Source organism: Petaurus breviceps, unplaced genomic scaffold, assembly GCF_028583685.1.
Source record: "Petaurus breviceps papuanus isolate PSGF00001 unplaced genomic scaffold, PetGlider_PUasm1.0 218, whole genome shotgun sequence".
Taxonomy (NCBI): domain Eukaryota; kingdom Metazoa; phylum Chordata; class Mammalia; order Diprotodontia; family Petauridae; genus Petaurus; species Petaurus breviceps.
In genome coordinates, this window is record NW_027185872.1 from 6,310,307 (window position 1) to 6,331,205 (window position 20,899).

The 20,899-nt window shown below is 47.2% G+C and overlaps 1 protein-coding gene across 1 annotated transcript in view; it reads left to right on the plus strand.

The window, feature by feature from the left end:
- The window catches only part of THSD7A (thrombospondin type 1 domain containing 7A), a 350,332-nt gene that overhangs the window by 315,735 nt on the left and 13,698 nt on the right, over positions 1–20,899 (plus strand). Inside the window, exons 16-22 of the mRNA XM_069094452.1 lie at positions 3,711–3,844; positions 6,666–6,819; positions 10,330–10,471; positions 12,529–12,644; positions 16,857–16,974; positions 17,383–17,528; positions 18,111–18,285. Of these exons, the coding sequence (XP_068950553.1) occupies positions 3,711–3,844; positions 6,666–6,819; positions 10,330–10,471; positions 12,529–12,644; positions 16,857–16,974; positions 17,383–17,528; positions 18,111–18,285 (985 nt within the window). The remainder of the gene's footprint in view (positions 1–3,710; positions 3,845–6,665; positions 6,820–10,329; positions 10,472–12,528; positions 12,645–16,856; positions 16,975–17,382; positions 17,529–18,110; positions 18,286–20,899) is intronic.

Genomic DNA, 20,899 nt, shown 5'->3' on the forward strand with positions numbered 1-20,899 from the left:
GCTCTGGGATAGAGGAAGGGGAGCGGGACACACACACACACACTCACAGACACACTCACACACAGAGACACACACACACTCTCCTCACTGCTGCATCCACTCTAACTCAGCCCTTGTTCTCAAATCCTATACTAGGATTATTTGGTTTGGGGACGCAGCTCTACTGCCATCTGCTGGTACCCAGCATGATTTCCTACAGGACTGGCTCCTTTCTAAAATCCTCAGGGGGTTAAGCTGAACAGTGGATCTTGGGATAGTCCCCATAAAAGGGAGCCCTTCTGTCCTCGAGCCCTGGCTTAGAGCATAGTTCCCAAGCAGGGTGACCAAGAGGAGCCATCAGTGCAGTGAGACAGGTCCTGGGTCTGCCCCAGGACTCCAGAGCCCTTCAGCTTCTCCAAAGTTCCGCAGGTTATACTCACCACAAGACCAGCCTCCCTGCAAAAGGATTATGTTGTGCTGACCCTGTGTGTATGCAACTGTGTCTGTTTGTCTGCACACACACAGGAAGGTATATAAAGGTCATGTGCAGAAAAGCAGCACAGACAGCACAGCCCACAAACTGAAAACACTGCATTTTGGCATCAGAAGTACTGAGTTCATATCCCAGTTCTGAGGCTCCCCAGGTGACTCTGGGTCACTCCTTATTGTTTTGTGCCTTTTCGGTAAATTGAGGATCCGTGGGGTCCCTGGCAGTTGTAAATCTTTGATCTTCAGGCTTTTAATAGCATTGCTCTACTATCCCATGGCACACTTGCCTTGGAAAGGTGCCCAGCCCATCCATCCCTCTTTGCTTGGGGCCTGGCTGCTGTTTGACTCCTGTCCAGACACATATTTGAAAAGCAATATTTATGAATTGAGATCCCAGCTCATCAAGAGACTGGCCGTGGTCAAGGAAGATGTACAGAGAAAATAAAAGTTGTTAGAACATCTAATATCGTTGACAGTTGCTAAAACAGTTCTCCCCCAGCAAAATACATAAAGTTTCTTGAAAAATCAGAAGAGGTACTTGGAGAATTGATTGGTAAAGCATCTTGAAAATGATTTTTGAAGTCATCTGCAAAGGTCTGCCTTCCTTCTGACTTGACATTTATAATTGATAATGATACTTTTGTACCAAAATTACGTATTCCTCAGGAAACCACTCTGAGGTCCACTTTGCTGGGAAATAGTTTGTGGGGAGTCTGCTTTCCCGATCAAGCAGCAGATTCTCATTTCCTGAGTCTGAATCCCATCCTGGGACTGGCCAACAATACAAGCTGAACATGCAGGTTATTGCAGAGATTTCTAGGCACTCTGGTCACCACCCTTGCCTTGTGCTGAGTTCTTGGCTTGGCTCTCAGGCGCCTCCATTTCCATCTTCCGTAAATCAGTCTCCTTCCTTGGTGACTTTCCTAGTGGGACACAGACTTTGTTGGTGGCCAGGAGTATAACTGACTTTGGAGCAAGCATTGGGTGCTGTCCTCCAAAGCCTGGACTGGAGAGTTTGTTCTTGACAAACAAAGCAAACTGCTCCCTACCCAACCCCATACCCAGGCTGTTTAATGCATCTTGTAAAGCTGGCTTTGTAGGAGAGTGTGAGACTGGGAGTTGGGTCCAAATTCCACCTTAAACACTTTCTGAATCAGAGGAAGATAATTCACACATGACTGAAGGGATTCAGAAGAGGGACAGGAACCTGCACTCTTAGGGTTTATCTCTCTCGACCTGTTTTCTCATCTCTAAAATGGGGAAGATATGACTTACAATGTCTAATAGGGCTGTGATGATGCTCACATCAGATACTGTGTTAAAGTCACAGAAAAGCAAGAGGTCGTCATTATGTTTGACTTTACGCCCCCTGATATGACTCCTTCACTGACACGTCTCTGTCTGATTTTTCTCCCTTTGCTGAACAACATCGTCTCCCAGGCTCAGGTAAGAGTCTCTGGAGCAGGGATCTGCCCACTGCCTGTTCCATTCTTCCCCTTTCTGAGTCTTGGCATGTTTGTCTTGGTGCTGTGCTCTTTCCTTTCTGTCTTGAGGTGCACGTGGGGGGCAGGCTGGTGACATTAACACCAGGGCTGGGAAAGAGACAAAGACACCTCAGTCATTCCTGACCTCAGCCCACCTGTGCCTCCATCTGCTCCCTTCTGCTGCTACTGTTGTCGTGGGCTGGGGGAGCTCTGAGGAGGAAGGAGGGTGAGGGGGTCCCGAGTAATCTGGCCCCAACCAGAGGTGGGTGAAGGAAGCAGAATGAGGCGCTCATTCCATCCTCCCTTCCCCTCAAGCCCAGCACAAACAGCTGTCTTTGTCTTCCATGTTTTCTTTCATCCTAGCCTTTAAAGTGAATAAATAATATCCTGTTCTGGTCTAAAGGGTTAAGGGGGACATCCAGAGACTCCGGGATACCAGCTCAAAGCTGCTGATTGGGAGGTTCCTGGTTGGGGGAGGGGAACGACACAGGAAACACCTACTCAGGCAACCACTGGGAAAATTGCCAATTTGGGGTGGGAGGATAACAGTGTGCAGGATAGGGTAGGGAAGGAGCTTGCCTCATTTTGCTGAAGGAGGCTGGTGCTCTCAAGCCCTCTGAATTCAGCATCCTCTGAATTTGGTGCCCTGAGACAAGGCTCTGTTTGCCCCACCCTGGTTCTGTCTCTACTGTGTTCTCTCTAGGTAGTCAGTGGAGTCAAGACCACTTTCTACTCCTCTCTTTAGATTTTGGTGTTCATATGTGCAAAAAAAATGAACCCTTAAAAGGCTTTTGCTTGTATTTTTCACTAGTAATGTTGTCATGTCAACAAGTGCCTCCCCCCAAAGGACAAAAGCCTCCACACATACCATGATGTATGAGGCTGCCAGAGAAAGAGCCCATGTGGCTCAAACCCAGCGTTTCCTGTCTTGGGGTCCATTCTGTTTCAGGGGCTTCTGTGATCAGCATTTGCATTCCCTGCTCATTGTTCCCTTTAGTAAGTGTAGGGTTCAAGCCATCAATCCCCAGAGGACAGCGACGGATACCCAGTGCGGGCAGGCAACGGCACAGACGTCTTGGATGCTGGGACAGGGTGCTGGTGCAGCCAGAAAACTGAGGCAGGCAACGCAACCTTCCTACCACCTGAGGGAAAGTAGGGGAGGAAGTTTGCCTCCCCCCACCTTGCCTTGCCTTCTGGTGGAGAGGGGAAAACTCCTTAGCCCTCATTGCCTCATGGTCCAACAACTCGGTCGAGCTGAAGAGAGGACTCCCTTGGAAGCTGGAAGAAGCCGGAATGCCAGCCCTCTAGGGACAGCGCCGTTAGGCCTTCGCCATTTAGCTTAGCAGAGATTGGTCGGCTCAGAACCAAAACCTGATTGTGGCCCAGGTGTGGAAAGTGTCTGTCAACAGACGTGATAATTCCGTGCACACCCCCTCAAGCTGGTAACACAGATCCATCCCAGCTAAACAGAACCACATGGCCCCCTGCTCCCTGCACTGGCTCATGGGGGGAGGGGGACAGGGTGCCCTCTCTCCTCTCCTCTGTCTCCTCTGTCTCTCTGTCTCTCGCTGTGTGTCTCTGTCTCTTGCTCTCTGTTTCTCTCTCCCCCTGCTCTTTCCTTCCCACCTGAGCTGCTTCATCCCTCATTACAGGCATCCCCTGTTGCTCTCAGAAATCCCATCCCAGTTACAGCTTCCTGTTCACTCACCCTGGGGAATCCAGGGAAGCCCCACTCACTGAGCTTCCCCTGTGTTCCAGGTGTACGAGGTTGTCCCCTGTCACAGTGACTGCAGCCAATATATATGGGTCAGTGAGCCCTGGAGTGTCTGCAAGGTGACTGTGGTGAACATGAAGGAGAACTGTGGAGAAGGGGTGCAGACCCGGAAAGTGAGGTAAAGCCCTTGGCAAAGGATGCTCTGCCAGCACGCAGCCCGGCTGCCAGATCTTCCTTTGGGGTTAGGGTAATGGAGCGTCTGCCCATGACTGGGAGGGGCTGTCAGCCCCTGAGGGAGGCAGCAGCCATGGGCCGTGGCTGGGCGGATTGTGTGTCCAGCAATCATCTGTATCATCGGTGGGGTGGCTGGAGGCTGTGGGCAAGGGGACAGCTCCGTGTTCTCTTCGACCCTCCTCTGATGTGGCAGTCACCCTTGCTCGTGGAGCATGGGTCCCAGCAGGTCACACAAAGGTGGAAGATAGCCAGCCATGCTGCCCAAGGCCATCCCCATTGATTTTGGAGGATCTGCAGGTTGGATCCAGGAGCCACAGCAGCTCACACTGAGTGTGGAGGGTATCCCCACAGGGAGTAACCACAAAGCATGGCACTCGTAAAATGCCAAAGGGACTAACAAAGTTGATGGGACCAAGGAGCTGGAGGGGCAGCAACCTCAGAGCCGCCCATTTTTCCATTGAGGAAATGAAGCAGGGAGATGGAGTGACTTGCCCACAGGGCACATAGGTGTCACTTAGGGTCACATAAGTCACATAGAAAGTAAGCTTTGGAGGAGAGATTTGAACCCAGAGTCCAGGGTCTCTACTGTATCTCTGGAATCCTCTTTCTTCGCATTCTGCCCTCAATATGGAAAAATTATTCATCACAATCCATTGAACCATAAGATTTTGCACATTCCATCATGGTACCGATATTTTTAAGCTTTTACTCCAGGCCACACTGCCTGGTATAGTGATTGCGCATTGAATCTGGAAGGAGGAAGACCTGAGCTCAAGTCCCCTCAAATAGAACTTAGCTCTGTGACCCTGGGCAAGGCACCTACTCCCTGGAATGCCTTTAACCTTGATCTCTTGGAGCTGGGATATGGATCGAATGAGGTCATCTATGTCATACAGTCGACCTGCCTTGAAGTGCGGTGTGGCCTCTGAGGAGTAGGGGACAAGGAACTGGCTGGCTCTCTAGTACAGTCTGCATCCCCAGAATTACTCACGGGAGACAGTGCCAGTAGGAAGCATTTCTAAGTTCCCCAAATGGGAGCCTGGAGACCATGGACCGCTGATCATTATCATCAACCCCATGTTGAGAAGGAGGGTGTGCTGGGCATTAGGTAACCAGCTCCAAGGAACAGAGCTGGTGCCGCTGGGAGCAAGCCTGCAGCCATCGCTTTGCCCACCGTGTCTGACACGTCCCTATCAGTCCTGACCTTAGCTAGGCCAGTGGGGGGGATTCCCACATCTCCATTCATGAGCACTCCCCAGGCCCCAGGTGGGGTCATCATCCTCAGAATCTGCTCTTTCCAGATGAGTTTAAGTGATCTGTGTCTTAAAGGGCAGCCTGGAGGGAGAACAGTGCCTTCTGAAGGGGGCAAGGCTGGTCTCTATAGGGCAGATCCACCCTGGGAGCCTTTTTGATCTTGGAAGGACCCAGACAAATGCAGGCACAGCTGACATCGCTGTTCATGCACAAGGGGCACCTCAGTGGCTTGTCTGGAAGGCAAAGCCCAAATGGTGCCTAAAGTTCTTCACTGCTATGCTCCAGGTAAAGAGCATGGACTGCAGCATCCCAGAGTCAGTTAGCTGAGACCTCGGAGCTCCAGCCCACCTTTTAGAGAGGAGAGAATGGAAGCCCTGACTGGTCAAGTGACTGGCCCAAGGCCACACTGGCAATGAGAAGCTTTCCCCACTGGATCTCAGTGAGACCCTGGAGCACTTGGGAGTTTAGAGGGGTCACTCTTCCTGCAGTGTTTGTACACCATAGCCCAGACAGAACACAGAATCTGGAGTCAGGGAGACCTGAGTTCAAATCTAGCTTCAAATGCTTACTAGCTGTGTGACCCTGGGCAAGTCACTTCACTCTCTGTCTCAGTCTTGTCATCTGCACAGTGGGGATGGTGATGGCACCTGCCTTCCAGAGGGGAAAATCACATGAAATCACATCTAACTCTTTGCAAACTTTAAAGTCCTACATAAATGCTGTCAGTATTGACCATTGCTGTTATTACTGCACCTGGAGTTCTAATTCCAGTTCCCCTTCATTAGTGCTGTGTGACCTTGGATAAATAAACTCACCTCTAGGGGCCTCAGTTTCTCCATCTATAAAATGGGAGTGAGTGTGAACAATATGATTGCTGAGCTTCCTTCCCCACTGCAATCTCTGGTCTTCTGATCACTAGCAGCCTAGGACAGACACGCTGACTGGCCTGCCCCAGCTTTTTCTAGCTTGCTATGAGCAGAGTTTTGAGAATGGCAGCCAGACTCATGGAAGGATAATGGGACACCCTACTTTCAAGGCTGATATTTAAACACATACATATTTATGTGCATACACCTGTGTGTGTCTGCCTTCCATGGGCTCGTTTGCACACAGTGGATTTTAAGTGGGCAGTGGGCCACTTATCTTGCCCTAGACTGAAGGCCAAAGAGAAGAGCTCATCCTAGGAGCAACAGGGAGGCACTGAAGGTGGCAGAGTAGAGGGTGAAGCGGGCAGAGAGTGCTTGAGAAAGATCACTTTGTCAGCCAAACGCAAGGTGGCCTGGAGGGGGCAGGGAGAGATCTGAAGCAGAAACACCCCTGCCATGACAGCCATGCAGGTGAGTGGTGAGGAGAGCCTGCCTCAGGCACTGCTGGGCCCCAAAGGGAGAGTTGGGGTCGATTCGGGGAGATGGGCAGCCAGCACTTAGCAGGAGGGGCGGCCGGTCTCAGGCCTTATCTCTGTGCTCACCAAAAAGCTACCTCTGTTTGCTCACATGTGACTTTCCTCCTAGATGCATGCAGAACACAGCTGATGGCCCCTTCGAGCCAGTGGAGGACTACCTCTGTGACCCCGAGGAAATGCCCCTGGGTTCTCGTGAGTGCAAATTGCCCTGCCCAGAGGACTGCGTTACATCCGAGTGGGGCCCTTGGAGTAGGTGCTCACTGGTAAGGGGGTCCTTGGCCCTTTCATCTCTGTAGCCCTTAAGTTGCCCCTGCCTAAAACTGGGGAAAGAGCAGATGACTTGGGGCTCCACGTGCAGGGACAGATGCAGGTCATAAATACAGTAACAGGAGTCTGCAAGCCCCCAAACTGTGTCCTCCTCCTTCCACAGGCCACAGTTCTGCTCCCTAATGCCAACAGCAAGCTTTCCTGCACCTGGACGCACGGTCACAGAGCTCTCCCCACGTGTGCCCCTACTGCCTGCCCCTCTCCCAACATGGGACCCTTAGGGTCTCTCCCACCTTCTTTTGAGCAGTGTAGACCACTCTGCAGGAAGGTGTCAAACCTCAGCCCTGTCACTTGGCTGCTCTTACCAGCCTCCAATCCCCTTCATTCTGTGTAGACGGCGGGTCCGTTCTGCCCACCAGCCGGTGTCCCTAAGGAAAGTGTCAGTGTTTAGAAGGCAGCCGAGGAGAGCAGGGCCTCAGCAAGCCCTCTGTGGGCTCCCTCCGGGCCTTTGGTGGTGATGGAAGCCCAGCCGGGAATTCTCAGTCACACAGCCTGGAAGTTTTCTGCAGACTGCAGGGACGTCCCACAGAATCCCAACAATGGAATCATTCCCGACAGCACAGGCTTGTGTTCTAGGAGATGAGACTTAGAGTCTGGTGCCTTCAAAGGGTGTCCACTTCAGAACCAGAGAGGTGTGAGATTGAGGTGAATGTGAGCCTGAGAAGGAGATGGAGGGTCTAGCATGGAAATGGGAGATGAGACTTCTCATCATCGTGTGTTTGGTGCTCATTCGTTTCCATCATGCCCAACTCTCCGTGACCCCATTGGCAGAGATACTGGAGGGGTTGGCCATCTCCTTCTCCAGCCCATTTTACAGATGAGGAAACTGAGGCAAGTGGGCTAAAGTGACTTGCCCAGGTCACAGCTGCTAAGTATCTGAGGCCAGATTTGAACTTCCTAACACCAGGCTTGGTGCTCTCTCCAATGCAGCAGCATCTAGCTGCCCTGGTTCATGTTTACCTACGAGGAAAGTCTATTTTGCATCCCCAGATTTTGAAATTGATAGAGGAGGTGAGGGAAATAGTCCAGGTACATGGGAGAATAAGAGATGACAGTAACTATGTCCCTTAATCTGTGAATAGGCCAAATCCCCCTGCTATAATGGGGCTTAGAGCTGATTCTATATTGAAATCTGGAGGTGTGTGTGTGTGTTTGTGAGAAAGAGACAGACAGACAAACAGAGACAGATAGACAGAGAGAACATTTGGCTAAGAATAGAGTTCCAGAATTGGACAAACATCCAGTGGAGCATGCTTCACACCCTGCTTTGTTCCTTTGTACCCATTCCTTCCACTGGGAAACAAGTCTTCTCATCCCACCCACTCTTTCCAGTCTTATTCACGTCACCCTCCCTCTTGTGCTCTGACTTCCAGCTAAATCCAATTCAGTTTTGTTCAACAGCCAATTTTAAGTTCCTTCTCTGCACAGACTGTGTTAAGGAATGGGAAGTGGGGTTATATGGACAAAAATGAGTCAGTCCCTGTTTTCTAGAAGACATAAATGAAGGTGAAATAATTAAATGAGTAGAGGTTCCAGAGAAGAGTAATGGCTGAGCACAGACCACAGTCAGTTGTAGGGATTCCTCCAAAGAACCCAGGACCTGGATGGTCATTTTCAACAGGATTGTTTCTGCTAGCGACACAATACAGTCACTAGTGATGGATGTGCTGGTAGTAAAGAGCCTGAGTAAGGACAGGTTATCATCAGGGAAGTATTCTGGCCCATGTCATCTATCTTCTATGATCAAAGGTTGGTTTGCCAAATGCACTGGTAGGTTCCCATCCCTGGAAGACTTCAAGAAGAAGCTGAACGATCCCTTGCTGGGCATGCTGCAGAGAAGACCTTCAGGTGTGGGTCAGACTCAACTGATGACTGAGGTCCCCTCCGATGCTGAAGTCTTAAACACTCGTGTTCATCTTCAATTGTAGCACATGCTCTCAGGTTATTCTCCCAATATGCGCTCACTCTGGCAGGCTGGGTTTCCAGAGGATCACTACTATTGTCCCTGGGGTCTGGGGAGCATATTTTTCTAATGTTCTAAGTCACAAGTTCCCACCAGAGGGCTCTCCTCTGCCCCCTCCATGATTATTCAGTGATGTCAATCAACCAGACAATTAACTCTTAAGAAGTAGGATTTACTAAGGTGGAGTAGTTGGTGCAAATCGTCTGCTCCCAAGCTCCTGAAGCCTTCCCTCACCAGGACAGAGAGGCAGGAAAGTGGGTTTAGTGTCAGAGAACACAGCTCAAAGCTCCTGCTTGAAAAGAAGCTTTTCCTGGCCTCCATGTGGTTCGTGAAGTTTTCCCTAGGCATGGTAAGGCTTTCTGCTGGGCTCCATGTAGAGTCTGGAAGCCGCCTTTTCTCAATGGTTCTCTTTTGTCCTTAGACCCCAATTCAGACAGCAGATCTGTCCTGGGGACTTGGCTGGGATGTGGTAAAAAGTCAAAATTCTCCAACCCTCCAAGTCTCACAGGCTATCCACATGCCGGGGGGGGGGGGGGGGGGGGAGGACATAGAGTCAATCTCTCCACCCATCCTGCTCACCCAAAAATTTCAACTCAAGGGGCTTGGCCTAAGACCTTGATTAGATCAGCTCTTCTCTAGCCTTTTGTTTAGTTGTTTTTCAGTCATGTCTGATTCTTCATGTCCCCATTGGGGTTATCTTGGCAAAGAATTGAGAGGGATTTTCCACTTCCTTCTTCAGCCCATTTTAAAAATGATAAAACTGAGGCAAGCAGGGTTAAGTGACTTACCTAAGGTCACACAGCTAATATGTGTCTGAGGCCAGATTTGAACTGAGGAAAAGGAGTCTTCCTGACTCTAGGTTCAGCACTCTATCCACTGTGCTGCCATCTAGCTGCCCTATTCTCAAGTCAGCCAGATGTTTAAATAATTGGCTTCCAAACTCATCTGTTCTTCTATTGAAAACACATAGGTTGAACAGGGTTTCTTCAGTCATTACCAAGAGAACCCTGGGTGGCATCAATTTACTTTATCCAATGATCTTCACTCTTTGCAAATTGATCAGATCCTTTCCCACACCGAATTAAAGTGTCCTTAATTGATTGGCTTACTGATTCAGAAGAGAAGTTTAGGCCCTATTCAAACCTAACTCAAACTTCTAGTTAATTATTTGAACCAAGAAGTCTAGGCTTTTGGCAATTGTTGAAGTGGGGGAATAAGACACTCCTATTTCCCCATGATCAGTGATTTTCAGAATGAATTCAATAATGGGTGAATGGAGTCTGCACCATCTGATGGGAGGGACCCACGAGCAGAGGAGCCTCTGAGTTCTTAGAGGTGGAAGGCACTAAGTGAGGTGTTAGGAGGAATTGGGAATAGAACCCAGATGTCCTAATGCTTCAAGCAGTGCCTTTTTCAGTGCATCTCGCTGCACTGTGCTAAGTGGGAAGTCAAGGTGCTCAGGCCTTCTCTTCTTTTCTCCAAGCCCTGCAATCCAAGCACATTCCGGGAAAGGTGGGCGGATCCACTTAGGCAGGCAGATGAGGGGAAACCCTGCCCTGACGCCATCGAGAAGGAGCCGTGCGTCCTAAATAGGAACTGTTTCTACTATGACTACAATGTGACAGGTGAGTGGGAGGGTGTCCATGATGAAATCAATGTCTGGGGATGTCCAGCATCAGCCTGGGAGGGGCCTTGCTAAAGGCAAGCAATACTGTCAGGGGAAAAGTCTGCAGGGACTGACACGCTTTCTTTGCACTGTGTGAAGCTCGGTTAGTTGAGGTGGGTACCCTCTAACCCTGAAAAATACCTTCGGTTTGATGCCCAAGATGCTCTGTCTCCTACTAGGAAAGGCTCAGTAAAGGAAGCAGCCTTTGTGCCAGGCTGGTCCCCTGAGATCTAGAGGGCCCTCTGTTTCCAAGGGGCACAGAAAGTCATGGCTTCCTAAGGCCCAGCTCATCCTAGATTCAGCTTCTGGCTATAGTGAGCATGGTAGCCATGCAACCTGGGGCATTGGGAACCTGCTGTTTCTGAGAAAAAAAAGAAGAAAGCGTAATTTCTGAAACCATGGTATAGAACAGAAAGAAGCAATCCAGACAGAATCACTACAGTTCAATTCGATGTGGAGTTGTATCAGAGGAAATGGATTTGAATCCAGGCTTAGTTACTATGACCTTGGGCCAGTCAGTCTGAGTCCCCATTTCTTCACCTGTAAAATCAAAGAGAGGGCAGCCTGGATGGGTTCTGAAGACCTGGTTTCATGTCCTCCCTCTGATACATGCTGACTATGATGCTCTGGTAAGTTACTGACTCCAGGGCCTGCCCCCAGCAGACTCTCTAAGATGTGACACAGGAAAGTTGCTGATCTACATTGGGAGAAAAAGGTCTCTTCTCTCTACTGTTGAAATTATAACTCTCATCTAAATAAATTAATCAATTCATTATCAGTGCTAACTACTGAATACCATGAGGGAGTTGGGATAGATGACCTCTGAGGTCCCATCCAGCTCAGAATATATACTGCTATGAATTCAGTCTAATAAATTTTTGTAAAGCCCTTACTGTGTGCTAAGCACTAAGTTTTCATAAAGACCTTATTGTGCCCTAGACACTGGGGACAGATAAAAACAAGATAGACCACAAAATGTTTCCATTCTGTTGGGGGGCAAGAAGGAGAGCACTGTGTACACATGTGAATTAGTGTGAAATATATACAGAGAAGTGGGTCAAGTCAGCTGTCTGCCACTATTTGCAGAAGGATCTGACTTCTTTGTTTTGCCTCAGATGACAGAACTGGGAGTGATGAGGGAAAGTGAACATGATTCACACAGGACAGGCAGGCATGAGTGGTCTGCAATCTCCACTACATGAGGGAATAGCCACACTCCTGAGTTCACAGGGCTCTGTTAGTGTCTGAGAGTAGGAAGAAACACTTCTGAGCTTGAGGGCTGTGCCAAGGTGGAATAGGGCTTCCTCGAGAGGCAGTGGGCTCCCCTTCCCTCAAAGGCAAAGACTGGAGAACTATTTGTTGATGCCATTGTAGGAGGGATTCTTTTTGAGGAATGAGTTGGGATCATTGGCTCCCAAGCTCCCTTCCAAATCTGAAATCCTGTCATTCTGATTCCTTCATTCTCTGTCTGATTTTTTAAAGGTGGATCTGTAAGTTTATAGTATAAGAAGTTCTCTCTACAGAAATGCTCTGAACTAATGCAGACTTACAGGTCTCAAGCGTTGCTGAAGGGCTCTGAAAGGTGTCTAATGCATCACAGTCAGACCCTGAATTGTGTCTTATTGGCTCCAAGTCTGACCCTCTCTCTGTGACACAGATTCTCATTAGCTCATGAAGAGAAAGGATATCATTCTGAAAGTCGCTGTCATTAAAAAGTAAATACATTATAAAAGCTCTCCAGTGCACTGTTCATTTCATCAAACAGCTCTCCTGACTGGGCTGAGATGCCATCCACCCTCAGAGGTCCTGGCAGTAACAGACCTCTCCCCTTCCCATCCTTACACTAGACCCATTCTAGTTGGGCTCCAGGCTTTGTGCTGGCTCTGGCTTTGGTGCTGGCATCCTACACATTTGTGGATTGTGAGGCCTCAGGAGCAGTAAGCATTGAAATAGGATCTTCAGGCCACCAGAGCCTGCTTAGAGGCCCTGTGGGCTGATGTGCTCTCCCCTCTGCAGACTGGAGCACTTGCCAGCTGAGTGAGAAGGCGGTTTGTGGGAATGGCATCAAAACGCGGATGCTGGATTGTGTTCGCAGTGATGGCAAGTCCGTCGACCTGAAGTACTGTGAAGAGGTGGGTGGAGACTTTTCCCTGATCACTCAGTTCATGCTGAGCCAAGTGACCTGCACTCCAAGAGGTCCCTTGCTGACAGATGTTTTTCTGATCTATTCACAGGCTATTAAATGCCCGTTGGAACAAGACGGTGCCTGTCACCACTGATTTCTTCCATCATTTCTTCTAGGTTCTCTTGCATAAGGTTCAACAATATGCTAATGAGCCTCTCATGAGTAAAGCTTGGGACCAATCAGCAATCATAGGAATAAAAACAGTATATCTTACTCAGGGCATTCCTAGGGTTTTTAATTGGATGGGAATTGTGGGGAGTGCCTGGGACACATGCCAGTGTCAGTCATGCTTACTGTGGGTTGCTAAACATTAATCACATGTAGTCTGTAAGTATAGTTAGGCATGAATTTCTAATTTCTAACTGTGTGACTCAAGGTCTTCACATCTGACCAAAATAATTTGGGACTTAAACCAAGAAATGGAGACAGTCATTGGCACCAAGGAGGCACAGGCAGATTCTGCCCCCTCCTGATTTTCTGTTTATAAAAGCCATGTTTTCACCTTGAGCTATGAATTTTTTGAGGCAGGTGCAAACACAGCTGTTTCCCCTTCTTCATTTTAATAAAGGAGTGACTTCTAAAGTGAATTACATGCCCCACATGTCTGAGAATGTCAAGATCATATTTAGAGCCAGAAAGAAGCCCTATAGATCATCTATCCCAACCTATCCATTTTACAGAGCAAGAAATTGAGGCCTAGACAGGGTAAGGGATTTACCCAAGGTCACACAGGTGGCAAAGTCAGGATTGGAACTCTACCCCTAGGGCTCCAAATCCAGCATGCCTTCTATCCCAATGATATTACACTATGGACATTTCTAAGTCCAGATGTTATTCCAACTCCTCATTACTTAAACAATTGAATGACAACTTCAGAAAGAATGGTTATTAAGTCTCTAGAAGACTGGCTGATTGATAATAAAAGTCCACCTCCAATACTTCATCATGGTAGGAAAGTGCCTCAGCCAATCAGTCATTATTTCCAAAGGCCTACTGTGTTCCAACCAGTCAGTCAAGACTCTGAAGAGTTCTTCAAGGGGGTCCCTAGCTATTACTAGTCTTTCCAAAGTATAGGCCCATCGTCAAAAGAGTAACTGGGCTAATTTCAAGAGGCTGCTCACCAGAACATAGAATGGATTTATTTTGGTCATCACAGCTCACGAAACTGTCATGTCTTTTAAGGCACAGAGCTGTTGTGATCAGCTTTGGGGAAGGCAGTAGCCACCCAGATGAAACTGCAAATCTTTAACTACCAAACTAGATGTGTAGCAATAACATTTATTTAGTGACAGCCTTCTTTAAATAATCTTATGTCTGTCTTTTGTTTCTACCACACTTATATTTCATAGTAGTATATCCTTCCCCCTTCTTCTCAGACAGACATCCCACATAACAAAGAATTAAAAGTATAAAAGAAAAGGCAAGTCAGCAAAACCAACAAATATGAGCTATAATAGATAAGTCAGATAATTTTTAATTGTACTCTTTGTATCATTGTAGCAAAGGCAGGGGTCATCTGGGAGATAGAATTAGACAACACACATTCCATTTGTCCATCATAGCTTGTAATGAAGGATTAAACAACAGGTCAGGGGAGAATTAGCCCCCACATCTGCACATGTATATATATGCACATCTGCATGTGAGGGCGTGTGTACACACACACACACACACACACACACACACACACACACACACACACACACACACACTTCCCAAGGCTTGATTGCTTGCCTTCTGCAGAGACTTGTTCTCAAGCCAGCCACAGTAGCTAACTCCTGCTGTTCCTCCAGTCACCTGAAAAATAATGGGCTTGATCCCCAACATGGAGGAAAATGGGGTTAACAGCATGTAGCATTGCCTCAACATTCAGAGGACTTTTCAGACATTAACACAACTGATACCTGGGGGTTGTTCTGACCCATTTTTAACTTGAAGGAAGAATGCATTGCATTATATAAATGGGTGGTATTTTATTATTAGTAATCCGAATTATAAGGGATTTGTTGTCTGCAGAAAAAAATATATGCAAGGAACATACAGACATAAGCATAAACCCAGAAGGGAGTCGTCTGCCTTCATATTTGTAAATGCTGAAAGTTTCCAATGATGAATAATGGAACCAGTAACCCAATCATGTCAGCCCAATTCAAAGAGACTCGTATGAGTTACAAACAAACACCTTGGCCCAACATATTTACACTTTGGATACATTTTGAAACATAATCTTGACCACAACTCACATAATTAACTTGCCATTGTGAGCAGTATTTTTTCAATAAATCTTGCCCCTCTTGGGTGACATCATTGGAAAGGCTTCCTATACCTTTTTCTAGGACTCTCTTCACATTCTCTTTCAGCCTCTTTTAAAACAGAGATCCTGAGTGAGCCCCCTGTGGCTGCCTGATGCCATCTTTCAACACAAGATAAACCTGCTGGATAGAGGCCTCGGAAATCTGGGCTCAATGGTTTCAACACATACGTTTGCTCAGTACCTTTTACCTCAAGATGACATTCTCAGGTTATATCATAACTATCACCAAGCTTTTTGTCCAATGGCAAAGATAAGCATAAGAGAGCTGGTTTGACACAAAATCCAAAGAAACGGAGGCAGAAGACTCTTGCCAGGTCTTGGAGCAGCTACCAATTGCTGTGACCTTGGACAAGTCACTGTGCCTCGGCTGTCTCATATGTAACATGGGTATAATTACTTTTGCCCTGCCTGTTTTACAGGTTTGTTGCACACAGTAATACTAATAAGGGGCTTTTCTTTAGTGCTTTAAATTTTCCAAAGTGGTCTACATATATTATGTCGTTTGAGTCTCACAATCTTATGAGGAAGATTCTATAAGAATTATTCCCATTTTACTGATGAGAAATTGATGGTAGGAGAGGTTAAGTGACTTGCCCTAGGTCACATAGTTAATGAAAGTTGGAGGCAGCATTTGAACCCAGGACTTTCTGACTCCACAGCTAGCACTCTATCTATTACACCATCCATGCCATAGTTGTTTAGCCTCCCCTCTTTGACCCAATTCCCATCATTCCTTAAGATGCATTGGACAAAGGTGAGTTTGGAGTCTTAGTGCATCTATGCACACAGTGTGCTATTTCTCTGTCCTCTGAGGAGGAGAAGGCTAGTGTAAGTCTCCAGAAAGCTGATTAGTCTCTCCTGTACCATTTCTTGACCTGTAGTGGCAACCACCAAGAGCTTGAGTTTGGGGTAATGCCCAGGCTCTGATGATACAGGGAACTGAGAGCATCAGGGATGTGCCACTTCATCTCTGTACCATTTCATCTCTAAAGATGTACGCAGTGTCTACTGCCAAAGTAGGAAAGCCGGAGTGCCTTCACTCTAAGTAAATAAATAAACCTTGGGACCACAGGTAATGAAATAGGCAACAATGGGGCTGCCAGCTTTTCCCGGTGTGTTCACACAGATGCTGCTCCTTCAGTCTGTTCCCCTGATCTGGCTCAGCTTATTCTCAACTGCCCATTAGTCAAAGTCACAATGTTTGAATAACCTATCGATTTGCTTTATTCAGGACACAGAGCAATGATGTCTCCACTGGCTTGCTATCATTCATCAAATCTAATGCTCCCTTGTCTCTCAGGGCAGTGAGGGTCTCTATCTGCAGCCACCTTGCCTCTGGCTCCCTGGGGCTGCTTATCCTGCTTCCTCTTCTCTCTAGTGGGAGGGGGAGATGGAACATGTGAACCTCTCTACCATGCCTGGCCCCCATACTAATGTCCTCTGAGTCAAGAAACAGGCAATGAAGGGGTTCACCACTACATCATCAGAGGGAGAAGCCATGAAATCACAGAATGGGACATTGATAAGAAAAAGACAAAGAGGCAGCATCTTTACTGAGTTGCCATAATTCCTGAAATACCTGGGAAATGCCTAGTAATCTGTATACAGTGCAGGTTTGAAGAATGGTCCCCATTATCACCCACTTCTGTCTACCCAGCAATAAAGTCCAGCAACAGAATTTGTCCAAGAATGTCCCTGAGTCCTATTTCTACCTTGTGAGCACCGAAGGAAGGGGGGATTGTAAGGTTTTGCTCAGTGTCTCTCTGCAGCTTCATCAAAGACAGGACTATATAACACTCACTGTGAAATACTGATTTGTGGGGAATTTGTTTGTTTTTTTTCCAGCTCAACCTGGAGAAGACCTGGCAAATGAACATGTCCTGTGTGGTGGAATGCCCTGTCAACTGTCAGCTTTCTGACTGGTCACCCTGGTCAGAGTGCACTCAGACATGTGGCCTGACAGGTTAGTGCCCCCTCAACTGTCAGGCCTGCAGAATGGAAGGCACTCCCTTATGCAAGAAGCCTTCCTGATCTCCATGCTTGGGAGGCCTCAAGTTTTAGCTGGCCAGCAAGTTACTGTACATCAGTGACTCCAGAAAGTCAATGCATCCTGTTGGGTAGAGAGCTGGAACTGGAATCAGAAAAAAATCAGTTCAAATCGTGCCTCTGTTGTCCATGATCACCCACTTACTAGCTCTGACCTTCTGTCTTCTCCCCTATAAAATGGGAATTAAATATCTGTGGACCCCAGATCATGGGACCATCACAAGGCAGAAATGAGATCATGGGTGTAAAGGGTTTTGCCAACTTTAAGTCATTACAGAAATGTTGGTTATTATCATTAATTTGCCTAACTTTGTGTCTTTCATAGGGAAAATGATCCGAAGGCGAACAGTAATTCAACCTTTCCAGGGAGATGGCAGACCTTGTCCTGCACTGATAGAACAATCCAAACCTTGTCCAGTGAAGCCCTGTTATCAATGGCAATATGGCCAGTGGTCAAATTGCAGAGTAGAGGTAAATGCCTTGAGGAGGTGTGGTGGAGGCAGATGCATGTTAGTTATAGGGACCTTGCAATTGGGAATTTGGCAGTATACAGGTGACATATGATCAATGTGGAAAAGTGGGAAGGGGGTTGTCTTTAGAGGGAGAACCTGAGTTCAAATCCTGTCTCTGTCTCACTACCCATATCACCTTGGATCAGACTTTTCTTCTCTGGGCTTCAGTTTCCTTAGAGTCAGAGGGTTGGATTGGATGGTCTCTGGGTTCCCTTTTAGCCCTAAACCTACCTACCATCCTATGGTTTTAAGTATTTGGCTATAGAATAACCACTTAACTAGCCCTAATGTGGAACTCCCCTGGTGCTATAATCATTCAAAGATTTGGAGAATCATTTGAATTGATAATTAACTTGCCACTGTTTTGATAAGAAAATGAGAACTTGGTCTGGATGCTCTCCCTGGTGCTGAACTCAAGGAAAGCAGGTCATTCTCTCCATTCATTGCTTGGAATCCAAAAGAAGGAGATGACTTAGGACCATAGAACCAGTAAGAAAAGGTGTGTTTTTCTTCTAATTTCTTATTTCTTTTTCCATTCTAGGATGCTCACTGTGGAGAGGGAACTAAAACCAGAAATGTGTCTTGTGTAGTGAGTGATGGATCAGCAGAGGATCTTGGCAAGACTGTGGATGAGGAATTTTGTGCAGAAATAGACCCCATTGTGGATGGAAATAAGAAGATGGTGCTTGAGGAAACCTGCACACAGCCTTGCCCTGGTAAGAAGAACAAGATCATTGTAGAAGCATGGGCTTTAGGAGCCAGGACTGGCCTCAGAGATTACGAGCTGCAATGGCCTCATTTTATGGATGAGAAACCTGAGATATTGGGACAGGGTTAGCATTAGCTTAACAGATTCCAGTTTGAAATAAGTTTGTCTTTTTATTCTTGATGGATCACTCCTTTTTCCTGAGCTGTGGCATGATATACTAGAGCCCATTATTCTGTGACCCAGTGAAGACTTCCAAATCTCACATCCAAATTCCACTTCATGCAGTCTTCTTCATCAATAACACACCATGACTTTACGTCTCTCTTTTGCTTTTATTTTTAATGCAGTTTACTTTTTTTCCCAATTATCAAGTATTTATTTTTTTCTCCCTACCAGCTCCCCTTTACTGGGGGTGGGAGGAAGAAACCCTTGTTACATATAAGCATAGTCAAGAAAGACAAATTCCCACATTGGCCACATTCCAAAGTGCAGCTTGTTCTCCATAGTTGACCATAATGGTGGCACAGGGCAAAATCTCAGTCATCTTCATGTGGGACCAGGGGGCATGAATAACCAATGTGCCCATAATTGAAGTAATGAAAATGAGAGGGTCACACTTAAGTGAGCAGACCTTCAGGAGACAAACCTGGCCACCCCTGAAGTCTTTCCAGCCAGGCAAGAACTGCCCAGAGCTTTGAATTCTGCTGGTACATCCTCCAGGAAGTCTGGATAAAACCCACAGCCCGAGGAGACATTAAAAGAAAGATGGTCAGGGCGGCCAGGTAGCACAGCGAGTGAGAGCACCGGCTCCAGTGTTGAGAAGACCTGGAGATCGAATCCCGGGCTCAGACACTTGGCACCTGCCCAGAAACACCTGGCTGTGTAACCTTGAGCAAGTTACTTAACCCCAATTGCTTAGGGGCGGCCGGGTGGCTCAGCGAGTAAGAGCACCGGCTCCAGTGTTGGGATGACCTGGAGATCTAATCCCGGGCTCAGACACTCAGCACCACACCCAGAAATAACTGGCCTTGTAACCTTGAGCAAGTTACTTAACCCCGATTGCTTAAAAAAAAAAAAAAAGATGGTCCTCAGTGGAGGGAAAGGATCCACATCTGTGTGAGTGTAGGTAAATGCACACATAAACACTGTTGCTTTGAGTATTGTAAACAACAGAATCCTCCAGACACAGTTTGTTGGGCCATCCTGGACTCAATTGTACCCTTCAGTCCTTAAGATAGCTCAAATTTGAGGCAACATGGTACAGAAGAAAAAGCACTAGTCCTTCAGCCAAAAGCCATTGGTTTTAATCCTGCCACCAATGCTCATGACCTATACTGACCCCAAATCACTTATTCTCCCTGACTCTCAGTTTCCTCATCTGTAAAATAAACAGGTTGGACTAGAAAGCCTATAAGGTCCCTTCTATCTCTCCAGCTATAATACTATGATTTTATAAAGGAAATCATATCTCTCAATATTAAGACCTCCTAATTTTGTCTCTAGCATAAGCACCCTGTGTGGGGTAATCAGGCAATAGGCTTGAGGAAATTTTTTTAAGCAATTGGGGTTAAGTAACTTGCTCAAGGTTACACGGCCAGTTATTTCTGAGTGTGGTACTGAGTATCTGAGCCCGGATTTGATCCAGGTCATCCGGACACTGGAGCCGGTGCTCTTACTCACTGAGCCACCTGGCCGCCCCTAAGCAATTGGGGTTAAGTAACTTGCTCAAGGTTACATGGCCAGGTGTTTCTGGGTGGGTGCTAAGTGTCTGAGCCGGGGATTCGATCTCCAGGTCATCCTGACACTGGGGCCGGTGCTCTTACTCGCTGTGCTACCTGGCCGCCCCCGGCTTGAGGAAATTTTAGAGGCTATTAGAGGGTATAGTAATCCCTATCAAACCCCATACTGGGCTGGGTTCAGACAAAACAATACGGCAAAAAAAGTGTGTGGTAGCCTCCTGTGACCAAATGCTGACCCTGCCAGCATAAAACAGCCTTCTAGGCTGGGGTCTTCAGTGCGTCAGGCTAGGGACATACTCTTCTCATTTCTTTATTAATTCCCTGAGGGAACTGTGTCTATCCCCATTCCTGCTGTATCCGCACAAGATGTGAGCCTGTCTTTCCCTAACCTTAGATAGTCAACTCAACCTGATGTGGTTGACTCCTGGAATGGGCCTGGTTCTATTTGCTTTCCATTGGGTTGTACCTAACTTAGCACCTCATGCTGACAATATGATATAATACCATAGACCTCGTGGTGTAGTAGATAGATCACCCTGCCTGGAGTCAGGAAGACTTATCTTCCTGAATTCAAAACCAGCCTCAGATACTTCCTAGCTGCATGACCCTGGGAAAGCATTTAAACTTGTTTGCCTCAGTTTCCTCATCTGCAAAATGAGTTGGAGAAGGAATTGGCAAACCACTCCAGTATCTCTGACAAGAATACCTCAAATAGGGTCACAAAGAGTCAGGCACAACTGAAACAACTTAACAGACCTTAAATAAGTGCCTACTGTACACAGAGCCCAAGGCTTAAGGAACTTCATTTAGAATGATGATCCAGGAAAGTACAGTGCAGTCACCACCATAGAGGAGTGTCCGGAGAAATGATTTCACTTATAT